General features: G+C 49.0%; 1 protein-coding gene across 1 annotated transcript; it reads right to left on the bottom strand.

Annotated features, from left to right (window-relative positions):
* Positions 1–354: 354 nt before the first annotated feature.
* Positions 355–7,641, bottom strand: LOC124699467 (protein DETOXIFICATION 29-like). Its single transcript, XM_047231764.1, has 8 exons — positions 7,444–7,641; positions 1,769–2,310; positions 1,455–1,541; positions 1,307–1,363; positions 981–1,219; positions 745–863; positions 555–641; positions 355–456 (listed from the first exon to the last, which is right to left on the bottom strand). The coding sequence occupies exons 1-8, from the start codon at positions 7,630–7,632 to the stop codon at positions 355–357; spliced, it is 1,422 nt and encodes a 473-aa protein (XP_047087720.1). The 5' UTR covers positions 7,633–7,641.
* Positions 7,642–10,651: the final 3,010 nt, after the last annotated feature.

Genomic DNA, 10,651 nt, shown 5'->3' with positions numbered 1-10,651 from the left:
GAACATTTTTTCCATTATCTTATCATGATTTTGTAGAAGTTGATTATGTTTCCATGTTCTTGCATTTGTTGTCGTATCATAGATAGTGTTTCTCATTTCAGCCCTCCCATACTCAGATACTAAATCTCGGCAATACACACTCCCAGTTTGTCTGCATATGGTGAACAAGCAGCATTTTGGCATTATGATTGATCAGCGAGATAAACGATTTCTTTTGAATTTCTCAACTAAAGAATCAAGGTACAATGTATCAATCTCAACTTGTACATGTTAATTAATTCTAAAATCTCTCTTCTGTGCTTCTCCATGTAAATATAAATAAGAATGTTCAATTTGCGTACACAAACCATCTGGTCATCTCTCTACGCCGTCCTTCATCACTGTCATCGTTGTCGTCGCCGGCAATGTGTCACTGCTTCCTCCCCACTCCCTGATCCTCTCTTCAGCCAACATAGCCTGCATAATTAAAAGTTCAGACATTTGTAGGAAAAAATAGCCATTACTATTTATTATAAAAACTTTGAGTGACTAGTGATGTTGGTATGGTACTGCACCTGCTTCTCCCACTTGGTTCTAATGCAAATTACGAGAAGTACAGCAGTCTGTAGAAGCGTACCAATTAACATGCCCACCCAAATCCCCTGCAGAAATCCAATTAATCAAAACGTTACTGTATATTCAGAGCAAGGCAGAATCAGATCGCCCGTTCATCAAAAATAGAAGCTGATTTGATCTTGTTCTTACCAGTGCACCAAGCTTTAGCTTGAAGCCAAAGAGGGCTCCCAGTGGAAGGCCAACAAAGTAGTAGCACCCAATGTTTATGAATGCCACAAGCGACTGCCACCCTGCTCCTATCGCCACGCCTGCACAGTTAATCACACCCAAAAATCAGTTCATCGGAATCTTCAGGTGTTCCATGTTTCCACTTATTGGGCTTGTATAATTTGGTATAACTGATTTCGTAGAGTACTGGTACGTGCCTGAGAACACGGGCTGGATGCTGTTGAGGAAGATGGTTGCTGCAAGAAGGTAGCCCAGCTTTGCCGCTTCTCTCACCACCTCTTCATTGTCGCTGAAGAACCGCGGAAGCTCCGTCCTCCAGATAAGGAACACGGCCAGGAACACCACCCCAATGGTGGCGGACGTCGACGCCGCCATGATCACGGCGAAATTGGCCGCCTTGGGCCTGTTGGCGCCAAGCTCGTTTGACACCCTAATGCTGCGATCCGAAGCAAGATGATTAAATTAGGAACTACAAACTTTGCTAATAGTACTAGCCTCCTAATAACTTGTCTTGTTGCGTAACCTGACTGCTGCGTTGAAGCCTAGTGCCACCATCAGGGTCCAGAGCTCGTAATTGATGCTGTAAATTTCAGACACCGTTTTAGTCATCGAACTAATTCAGTCCATGTACACGAAGTACAATTACAGTGTTTGCCAAACAAAATGCTTACCAAACTGACATGACGTCAACCTGGAGTTGGGCATTCTTCAGTAGACCCACAAGGATGATAACTGCAGTGTAGTACCACAGCTCCAAGCTAGATAAAAAGAACATACTATATAAATCTTAAGATATTCAGAACAATATTACTTAGCTCACTCGGTCTTACGAACTTTGTCTTAGATTTGTGAAAAGTTGGATGTATCACCAGTATTAAGTGTCTAAATTTAGAAAAATCTAAGATAAGTGTCCTAGAACGGAGAGAGTAGTACGGTTGAAACTAATCTACCATCCGGTCCAAAGTTGGCTATGAAAGGTACAAACCAGAGCATGACGGCGGAGGCGAGGGAGAGCCTGACGAAGGCGGCGAGGTTATTGAACGCGAGCAGCGAGAACCCCTTCCACGCCTCTGGGAAGCAGCCGGAGACAAGGTACGCAAACTGCGCCGCGATGATGATCCACCAGGTGACGTTCCCGATCATGGCGGCGCCGAAGAGGCCGTAGCCGAGACGCGTGACAAAGAGGAAGTTGAGCGCGACGTGGACGGCGAGCGCCGCGCCGGAGATGAAGGTCATGGCCCATACCTTGCTCTGCGACTGGAAGAACTTCTGCAGGGGGAAGTTGGCAGCATAGGCGAACAACTGCGGGAGGACCCACCACGTGTACGGCCCCGCCACGGCGGAGATGGCGGCGGGCTGGTGGAGCGCATGGAGAATCGGCGCCGTGAAGACGTAGGTCGGGACCAGCGCCAGGGCAGTGGCACCGCAGATGATCCAGGACCGCTGGATGTAGACGCCCAGCATGCCTACCTGACCCGCGCCGACGGCCTGCCCGCACAGCGTCTCCAGCGCGCTGCCCATGCCCATCTGCAACGAGTGCAAGCATAGCGTCAGCTTCTCTATACTCTAGCTTATATTCAAGCGTGCGCGGGAAAGGAAATTTCAAAACAATGAGTGGAATCCAAGTACTCCCTAATTCCGTATGAACTCAGTAACATGCATGCAAGCGACCTTGCGTCAGACGACTCACAATCTCAGCGAAATTTCTACAACATATCCGGAATTTTGGTGGCTACAACATATTTTTTTACGTCAAAATTCAGGAATATATTCAAACCAAATTCATTGGAAATACAAATTTGTCTGAATTAAGAGAAATTTGGATCACACAATCAATATTTGTAATGCTCTGGTAAGGCCCCGAATAATTTTGAAGCGGAAACTTCTAAACCCTTGTGACATTTTTTTTTTGAGAAAGCATATAGCTTTATTACGAAATGTTTTGGGCTAAATCGCCCATTACAGCATCACCGGCACACTCAGGCACCTCATTCTCCCACGATAAAGAGGAGTTTACATCACACTTAGCCCCTACTTGTGCTAGAACATGAGCTACTTTATTCGTGACAGTATTTTACTACAAGGCTAGACAGTATTGCGTGGAAAAGTTTTCGCTTTTAGGTCATGCTTTTTAAAGCTAGCAAACCTTCATTATAGTAATTATGTGTGAGCTTCTTCACTATTGAGTTTAAATCTGAAGTAAATACTAAAACTTACCAACAAATATTCATCACATTGCAGATACTCATACATCTCTATGTAGGCCCTCAAGATTTGCATCGAGATCAGTAGGCAGAAGTTTCTTTTGTTTGTTTTTGCCAAACAAAAGAAATTTGAACTTGAAACTTTGTACGTCAACAACAAAAAATGTTTCAAATTATTTGGTGCACCAGACATATCTAAAATGACAAAGGTACATTTAAAGTCTATTGTTTTTGGTACTTATTTTGCACACTATAGTCTTAATGAATTTTAGATCTAAAAAGTTTCAAGTTCAAATGCTTTGTTTCGTTTGGGTGAAACAAACAAATAGCATGAGAGCACGGTTCTTGATCGAAAACTGGAAGGCCTATATAGGGAGTGCACTTGCATGGGAGCTAAAAAAAACCTGTCCCAAGAAAATATTGACATAAGCCTATTTTTTTTAATGGAATTTCATAGTTTAGAGCATCTCCAGCCGTCTCCCCGGGAGGGCCCCCATGACGCCTTTTTTTTAATCCAGATGGACGAAACGGCCTAGTCGCGCCCCCGGCTCCTCGTTTTCCTCCGGATTAGGCCTTTCATCCATCCGGAGAGCCCAGGCCATCCCCGGGTTCGCGAGGCCTGGTCGGGGACTCCGGACGAAACAAAAGCGCGCGAAACGTCGATCGGGCCCGCGTTGCCGGCGACAGAACTGGTAGTTCCCTCCATTAATTTCGTTTTCCCTCCAAAATGCGCCGCGTAGAACCATTTTCCCCGCCGAATTTCGGAGGAGCTACCGCCATTCTCCCCCACAGTTGCAGCTCCTCATCTTCCCTTCCACCACCATGCCACCGAAGAAACTCGCCACCGATGGCGCGTCGAAGGCGAGGAAGCCGCGGGCGCCAAAACAGAGGCCGCCGGGATGGACAAACGCGGAGTGGGCAGCGGATGTGGAGCGGCGGCGGAACGAAACTCGCGGCAGGGCGGAAAGGGAGTGGAAGTGTAACGCGAAGAGGGTGGCGGCAGCGGTGGCGGAGGAACATGCGAGGCTGATCTCCATTAACTTCGGCCAGCCGCGCGTCGGCCAATCCCCCGGGCCATGGCCGACCCAAGGTATGATCGGCTCTCCTTCCTTCTCGCCGGCGTCACCGGCCACAGCCATGTTCTAGGACACCTACACCGCCGGCATGGAGGGGTTTACACCGTCACCGCCGGTGTACGACGGTGCGATGTAAGAGGGCATCTCGCCTGCCCTATGACGTGGGCTGCTCTCCTTCTCCAACCCCGGGATGCCGCCACCGAATGAGCCTGTGATGCACGAGATGATCACGTCGAGCTCCATGGCCGCCGCGTCGAGTCCCAGTTTCTTCACACAAGAGGAAGCAAGGGCGACGGAAGCCGTCACGTCGCGGGGCGGCGTCAACCTCGACCAGGACGATCACCACGATGAGAACGACGGTACCCAAGACGTCGACGAAGAAGATGAGCAGACCTACGCAGACCAGGACGTCGACAAAGAGGAAGCGCCTGAACCCATGGAGGCGCTGTCCAAGGGGAAGAAGAAAAGGAAGAAGAACTCGCCGCCAGCCGAGCCGCGGATCAAATGGACGGGCAAAGAAGAGGAGTGCCTCGCCGAAGCTTCGAAGACCGTGTCCATGAACGGCATCACCAACGCCAATCAGAACTTCGACGCGTACTGGCAGCGGGTCAAGGTGGCGTTCAACAACGAGCGGAAACTCGTCGATCCATAATTCAACAAGACGGTGATGGTACGCGGCCACAAGGCAATGGGCACCCATTAGGGGATCATTCAGGCGGCGTGCAACATGTGGCACGGCATACAGGAGGAGATCGACAAACATGTTGTGAGCGGCGAGGACTTTGAAGCAAAGGTATGCTCACTCGCCGTGGCTCCTCCGTCGACTGTACATCGTCCGGGGTTTACTCTTGAAGCACCGGCCTGTTTTTGCAGATACGGTGGGCGCTTGACATGTACGCGGACGACAACGATGGCCAGATGTTCAAGTACCTCAACGTGTTCGCCTGCATCGAGAAGTGCGAGAAGTGGAAGGAGGTGCGCAAGAATCTCGCCAATAACAAGGGCGAGCAGTACAACCCCGACGATCCAACACCTGCCTCGTCGGCGGGCCGCCCCGAGCTCGGCCAGAAGAAGCTGAAAGAGCAGAAGAAGGCCGGCCATCCAGCCGACAGGTTGCAGGCGTCCTTCGACAAGTGCTGGGCCGCGAGGGCGCACACCGCCGGGGGGACGACACGACGTGCGGTGGAAGACGATGTCGCCAACCAGGGCGTCTGGATTGCCTTGCTCAAGGAAAACTCCGCGGCGAAGAAGAGGAACACCGACCTGGCGTTCCTGATCGGCGGCAACGACGCCAACATGGACGAGGAGACGAGGGCTTGGTATGACACCCATCGCCAAGGAATCCTCCGGCTCCCGTCAGCTGCTTCGTCCTCCGCTTCGACGTCAACTCCCGCCGCTACGACAACTGCAGACGCCGATGCTTCGTCGCCCGATGCCGCACCAGACGAGGCTCAAGACGGGACCGCCGATGAGCCTGTAATCATCTAGTTTCTGTTTCGATCGCCGGAATGTGGCTGATCCGATCGCCGGACTTTGGCGATTCTTTTGTGTAGCGGGAAGACGATTTTTTGAAACTATCGCCGCTGATGGCGAATGCCGGGGGTGCGACTGGGAAAATGTTGTCCCCCACGCCCTTTTTGCATCAATCCGACGTTTGTTATATCCGGATTTTCGCCCGGAGGGGCTCGAGCGGCTGGAGATGCTCTTACCAACTATTTGTGAATTTATGACACCAATTATCTACTCTAGTGAAAATTCCTCCAAGTGGTCTAATTTAAGAACTTCTGGATCCTCTTTTCTGGATGTGTGTACAATTAGCAAGCGATGAGGTGATGATCGAGGTGAGTGGATATCTAGGGGACCACAAGGAATGGCATGAGAGAAGAGAAGGGAGTTTTAAACGTTACAATCACGCCACATCCTCCTAGCATGCCGGTTATATTTAAATTATAATAGGACAAACATGTGCTAAAATAGAGTAAAACTATGTTTTAATAAAATTTGCTCACCCGTTCAATCAAACATGTCTCAGATTTGTTTCATGGGATGGAGCTAGCTTGAGATGTTTATTTATAGGCTCCTCCTGCTACTAGATATGCGCCTACAAGTGTCATCCACACGCACGAACGAGCCCTACGAAAGAAACTCTAGCCTCCCAGCGGGGAAGAGGAGGCGAGGCGCTCCATATACGGGGTGCAGTGGCGTGTCGGCGGCGACCTCTCGCCCCCGGCGGGAGGGCGTGGTGGCTGTGTGCGGTGGAGGCACAGGATGAGGCATCATCATTGAGGCACTACGACGGCCGGTACGAGCGTGCTGGTCTGGCCCGAAGGCCCTTGTGTTGATCTGCGGCGTGGTGGCTGGACATGGGGATCCTGGCCAGACCTGGACCTTGAGTCGCCATGGTGCGGCCCTCGGCATTGCTTCGGGCGACTGGGATGGTCGCATGGGGGGCCAGCCTGAATAAAGGAGGTCTTAGGATCAATCTCATGCCATGATGAAGATCTTCTTGACCCCTATTTTCATTGATTTGGCTGGAGTCTTGTGTTCCGGAAGGATTCACCAGCGAACTATAAATGGACGAGTTTGCCGGATCAGATGGGTTTCAGTCGCACGCACCCGTGTTTTTTCTAACTGTTTGGTTTGAGAGGGAGCGATACGAAGCTCTACGGATTGTTGCTATGTCATGGTCAAGTCAGTCGTGGAGAATGTCATGGAAGCCGAGATCTGAATACTAGTAATGGTGGCTCAAGTTCTGGTAGCGGTGAGGTTTTAGCTTGGTGGTTCGTGACTTAAGAATCGGTGTTGGTAAGTGGGGACGATAGCACATAACAAATTCAAAGTCTAAACTTACAGGGTGAAAACCCAAACTTTCTTTCCGCGTGCAATACTTTTAGACGCTCGGTGAAACGATATCCTCCCCCGCGCAAAAATCAGAAAACATGTGTCGTATCCTGGTTTTAGCGCGCCAGTTTTAGGCGTCTGGAGATGAACTGTAGGAAGGAGCAGAGCTAGCTATTTATATGTTAGTGGGCCACCCTTAGCTTTTTACAAATTTCTGAACATTTTTTGGGAGGGATTTAGATGGTTTTTTTTTTTTTTTTGCCTTTGCCTCCTAACCTCTCAAACATTTAGATTTTACATTTTGCCATGGGTGAACTTGTTTTATTTGCTAGAATTGCTGACCACTTCGTGTAACTTACATGTAAGTTGTTGTTTCTCTCTCGTTGTATGGCATCTACATTAATTCGCTAGACAACATTTTGCTAAGCTATTAGATCTTAATGTTTTTTTTTGAGATGATCTTAATGTTGAAATGTGCTAGCGATCGTCTAGTTAGCATATATACAAACAAGTTAATGGTAAGGTGCAAACATACGTACCAGAACTCCGTAGGCGAAGCCCTCGATGACGTTCCTGGAGACCGTCACGGCAGCGAGCTCGACCTCGCCGATATGGCCGGCGAAGGCAGAGGTGACAAAGCCAATGGAGGAATTGCACACGATGGTGAGGATCACGGGGAACGCGATGTGCCACATCAGCTTCGCCTCCTGCCAGCTCTTGCCCACCATCTTCGAAATCTCCACCGTCACCATCGTCGACGGCGATCTCTTCTCTAGCTTCGACGACATATCAGGTGGTACTGTGAGGCACTCGGATCAGCTAATTAATAAACCAAGCTCTTCAACAGAGGAGCATGTGTTTGTTGAGATATTGAAGCTCTAGCAGGCTAAAGCTAATGAAGCCCGTTTACTTCTTAACTGTCAGAGGTTTGTAATAGAGTATGATACGATACGATACGCGTGCACTATATTGTATTATCTTTTGACCATGGAAAAGTGCACCCTCCTGCGCAGTGGAACTATTATATATACAGCTGGGTAGTACTTCATTAATTTAGTGGAACCTTTTGATACTACCGACATCTTAAGGGGGTTATATTTTTTTAAAATCAAAGCAAGTGAACTTTGATCAAAGTTTTAGAAGAACCTATCAATAAATATGATATTTTTTAGATACCATATATATATTTCATTATCAATCTAATGATATTGAATTTTTATTTTACATGTTAATAACTTTCAGTATAAACTTAGTTAAACTTGACATAGTTTGAATTTCTAAAAATAATATAAACCTTAAACTTTGAGATGGATGTAGTAGAACTATAGCCGCTCCTCCAAACGCGGACAAAGTTATCCAATTACCCTCAAAATTTTACCATCCTATTGTTTATATCCATGTTTATTGTAGTATCTTGAGATTTACAGTGTTACGTTGTGAATTGGTACATATCAGTATCTTAACTTGTTATTAGTATCTTGTAGTATATGGTTATCTCTAATATTTCGTAGACACCATATGTTTTCCATGATTTTGCTAAAACATCACAGCATCTTGAGTTGTGTGCCCCCCATAAACAGTATATGGGCAATGCTAGACAAAAAATATCTCCTAGTGACGTCGCTCATACGGAAATGGTGTTTGGACGACCCTTAGAGCAAGTTCAATCAGTAGAGCCAATCATGGGCTATCAGCGCAAGTGCCATGTCATCTATAGTCATTTTAGAAGCTAACATATACAATAGTGAGCTATAAAGTTGTACTACTTTCTTAATGTATGGCCCACCATTCACTCTCACATAGTTTATAAGAGCATGTGTATGAGACTAGCATCATTGCATAAGAGCCTACTCTCTTCTCTACTCATCCACTCTCTCTTCCAACTAAGCAACAATATATTATTTTAATCATTATATCACTTGACTAGAACTTTATTTTTCAACATCCCCAGCCCATCCCCTACGCACATGGCCTCATTTGGAGGTACCGAATACAATTTTTTCCTGACCCAAGACAACATGCGCAACATGACACACCCGCTACCACACATGCATAGGTTCTCTCTCTTCTATTTAATGTTATCACATGTCCTCTTATTTAATGCCCAAAACTAGCTGCCAGACATGTATGAAGGTTTCGGCCGCGCAGGCTGCGGTGTTTTCAGCAAATTTTGTCCGGCTTTCTTAAGGGGAGGGCGATGCAAACGAGGTACGTTGAGTGACCGTTTGCGTTCGCCGGGCCAAAAAATACGTCTGGTACCATCTTCAGCACGGCGATGCAAAGTGATTGGGCCGTCCGCGGCGACGCAAACCTGGGCCAAATATGTGCCTCAAATGCGTCTCTGAGGACACGCAAAGTGTCCGCTCACGTTTGGCGGACGTTTCGTCCGGGCCCGTCCGGCAGTGACCCGGCGTCGATGCGTCTTCTCAGCGGCGTCCGTACTGGCGCCGAGGCGTCGCGTCGGCAGTCTGCGGCCGCGTAAATGACGATGCCTCGCGTGGCGCGCGACCGTCGCCCACCTCTGTGCACGAAGTAATGATGATGCCACACGTGCCGCGGACTTCACCCTGCCTCCGACCTATATAAACAGGGGCGCGAGCATCTTATCTCCTCCCCACAAAACCCTAGCCGCCGCACAACCTCCACCGTAGCGCCGCTGCCGCTCAGCCTCCACCGGAGCCACCATGAGCAGCGCCGGCCGCGGCCAGGCTGGCGCGCCTCCACCTCCACCTCCACCTCCCACTCCACCTCCCCCGGCCTCGAGCTCCGACGAGGAGTTCGACGACGACGATAGCACCGACGACCTCCTCGACCCGGTCAGGGACGCCAAGGCCTTGGCTGAAGCGGAGAAGGAAGCAGAGGAGGAGCGGGCGGCCCACCGGCATTCGACGCCGAGATGGAACGCCGCAGGGTGGCGGCCGCCGCAGCCGCGCAGAGGACTCCGACTTCGACATCTCATGGTCTTCGATGACCCCTATGCGCTTACCCCGGAGGAGAAGGAGGCGGAGCAGAGGGTGTTAGTCGAGTCCTTCGAGACGCTCAAGGACGACGCCGCCAACGCGAGGCTGCGGCAGTGCCTGCTAGAGGACGCGGCGGTGCACCGAGCCCTAGCGGCCGCACGGAGGCGGCGGAGAATGTGGTGACCCTGCATACCACTGCATGTTGTAGTATGTCAGTAGTTGACATAACATGTGCGAAGTACCAATCCACAAATATTACATCCCTCGTGAGTAGTACAACAGAAGCATAGCTGGTCTTTATTTCACTCACTTAAGATTACAAGCCATATATGTACATCACATTGGAGCTCCTCCTGGGTCCATAGAGGATAACTCAAAAGTTCTAGGTGAACCCTACTTAACTTATACAATAAATATAGGTCTAAGAAGGCTTAACACCATTCTACTCGAGCAGCTAAATACTATAGAGTTCGTGTTGCTCGACTACTAGGACTACTCGTGTGACTCAAACGTGGTCTTTCTTCGGAACCTCCCGGTTCCGTATATGGTAAGGTAGTCTACCCCCTCTACTCCTCCGGAGAGGTCTGATTCTTCATAGAAGATCCCATCTGTTCCTTCTGGTACTTCATTGGCCTCCGGGTGATTCAGACAATTTAAGCATCGGATTATAAGAGGTATGAGTACGAGCGTACTCAACAAGTTCGTTATAGGAAAGATGTGTTTTATGCACTAGCTACGACATTAGACCAGAAAGTCAAATGCCAATGCAGCTTTTCATAAGCATTTC

Source organism: Lolium rigidum, chromosome 3, assembly GCF_022539505.1.
Source record: "Lolium rigidum isolate FL_2022 chromosome 3, APGP_CSIRO_Lrig_0.1, whole genome shotgun sequence".
Classification (NCBI taxonomy): domain Eukaryota; kingdom Viridiplantae; phylum Streptophyta; class Magnoliopsida; order Poales; family Poaceae; genus Lolium; species Lolium rigidum.
This window is presented reverse-complemented; position numbering and strand designations above follow the sequence as displayed.

Bases quoted from the DNA above. Each gene is read 5' to 3' on its own strand.
- LOC124699467 (XM_047231764.1), bottom strand. From the start codon at position 7,632: ATGGTGGGCAAGAGCTGGCAGGAGGCGAAGCTGATGTGGCACATCGCG. The intron at 2,311-7,443 runs GTACGTATGTTT...CACTCGTTGCAG, and splicing joins GCTTCGCCTACGGAGTTCTG to ATGGGCATGGGCAGCGCGCT. The intron at 457-554 runs GTGCAGTACCAT...TTAATTATGCAG, and splicing joins GAACCAAGTGGGAGAAGCAG to GCTATGTTGGCTGAAGAGAG.